Source organism: Wasmannia auropunctata, unplaced genomic scaffold (genome assembly GCF_000956235.1).
Source record: "Wasmannia auropunctata unplaced genomic scaffold, wasmannia.A_1.0 LD334249.1, whole genome shotgun sequence".
Classification (NCBI taxonomy): Eukaryota; Metazoa; Arthropoda; class Insecta; order Hymenoptera; family Formicidae; genus Wasmannia; species Wasmannia auropunctata.
Genome location: NW_012028641.1, coordinates 15,531 through 17,384, shown reverse-complemented (window position 1 = coordinate 17,384; position 1,854 = coordinate 15,531). Strand labels below are relative to the sequence as shown.

At 53.2% G+C, this 1,854-nt stretch overlaps 1 protein-coding gene across 1 annotated transcript; it reads left to right on the top strand.

The window, feature by feature from the left end:
• The first annotated feature begins 329 nt into the window (after positions 1-329).
• Positions 330-1,181, top strand: LOC105458963 (leucine-rich repeat extensin-like protein 5). Its single transcript, XM_011704602.1, has 2 exons — positions 330-337; positions 425-1,181. The coding sequence occupies exons 1-2, from the start codon at positions 330-332 to the stop codon at positions 1,179-1,181; spliced, it is 765 nt and encodes a 254-aa protein (XP_011702904.1).
• The last annotated feature ends 673 nt before the right edge of the window (positions 1,182-1,854 follow it).

Sequence of the window (1,854 nt, the reverse complement as noted above, 5' to 3'; positions counted from 1 at the left end):
CAATTGCTCGTCCCTAAGCGCTGTCGTGATTTCAATTATATTTACATGTTTCGATTCAAGTTTGCAATAGTAATAAAGCTTATATTTATACAAAGACACGCGTGTGGATATTGATTTGTTCCACCGATCTATAAAACATTTTGGTGTTTCCTGTGAGGTCTCGTCGATATAAATGTGACGGTGCGCTTACGTTACGGCACGCGCGTCTGGCCCGCACGCCGGGCCCGCGCGCCCGCCACGTGACGAGAGTGGTGCGCGGCGCCACCGCTAGGTGCCGCAGGCGCCGCTACTTTTCTCGTAATTAAAATTCACCCACGCCTGCTATATCTATGGCTCCGTGAGTGGTCTCCGGCACGTTCTTTTGCTCTCAGAGTGGTGTAAGCTTGCGTAGGCCATCATTCTGAAAGTATTTTGGTGTACCCAGCGACAGAGCGAGCTCGGTCCCTTGCAATCGAGAGAAAGCGGGAGTCCCGGCCTCTCGATTCAAGGCACGCACCAGGCGTCTGTATCCTCGCGGTCTCATCCCGAGTCCGCCCATCCGGGCCACTTTCGCCGATTCCACGAGGAGAAGCTCCGCCACCACGCCGCGGGCGTGGAAAAGGGGACCACCTTGTCCCCTCGAGGTGAGCAGCCGCTCGTCACCGCGGGAAGCCCCAGCGACCGACGAGACTCCCGAGAGCCGACCTGACCCGGGAGTAGCTTTCCTCCCGGCGTCTGACGCCCATCGACGTCACCCGGCCGGCTGCGCAGCGACCCTCGGACCCTCGACCCGGCCAGTGGTCAGCCGAGGGACACAGACCGAGGAGGTCATCACACCGCCTAGTCCGCCGGTCAGGACGCCGACGAAGCCACTGACACCTGGGCGTTCGAAGCAACACAGTCCGACGAAGCCGCTGACACCCGGACGTCCGAAGGGTCCTTCCGTCCGGACATTCCGCACGCCGAGCCACCAGCCAACGACACCGTCAAGGCGCTTGCGACCGTCCGGGTCCCCAGGACGGTTCGCGGACCTTCTTCGGCGGATCGCGCAGGCGTCTCCGGACCGCACCAGATTGAGATCGGTGATCTCAATCCCGTTGAGGCCAATCCCGCGGTTCCGGCGCAGGCCCTTCGTACAAGACCGAACGAAGGCCTTCTTTAGCGCATTGGAAAGGGAGAATCTTCTGCCTCACCGGCGCTAACTTTCGCACCTCTTGGCGCGGGCACCTTCGGATGCCACCCGACTTACTTCCTATCTCTCCTTGGAGACAATCCATTTACGAATCTTACACTGACATTTCCTACCCTTGTAAATATCCAAAATATATCCAAGCTGTTAATTATAATCGGAGTCATTTGTGGATTACTTTTCATTGCGCTCCTTCTCCTGATCTCCTATCACCACCTACGTCCACATAAACAACCGAAACACAGTTCAACGAAAAGCCAGAGAGAGATTGGTCATCGACAAGACCATTGAGAAAGCAGCCAGCAATCTTCCCAGTTTCCACCGCCTTCTAGAACTTCGAAATGATAAGCAGCAGACCGCGCGCCACACGAATTGCCAATTAACGTGAGCCAATCCATCTTATTTCCGACACATATATTATAATGTCTAATAGAATCAAATTTCTGTTACAAAAACGAACATCCTTAAAGTCCCAAATCACCGTTATCTCAAATCTTCTCGACCAAAGTAGATTAGATAACGTCACATTGAAACTACGCAATGCTCGTTTAACGGATCTGTACCACGCGTTCAAGGAACATAATGATGAACTCTTTGTGCTTGATTTGAACGATGCACGTCAAAGCGAATTTATAAATATTCAAGAACGATTTTATTCGCTCGCGGGTAAAATTGAAAATTAATGT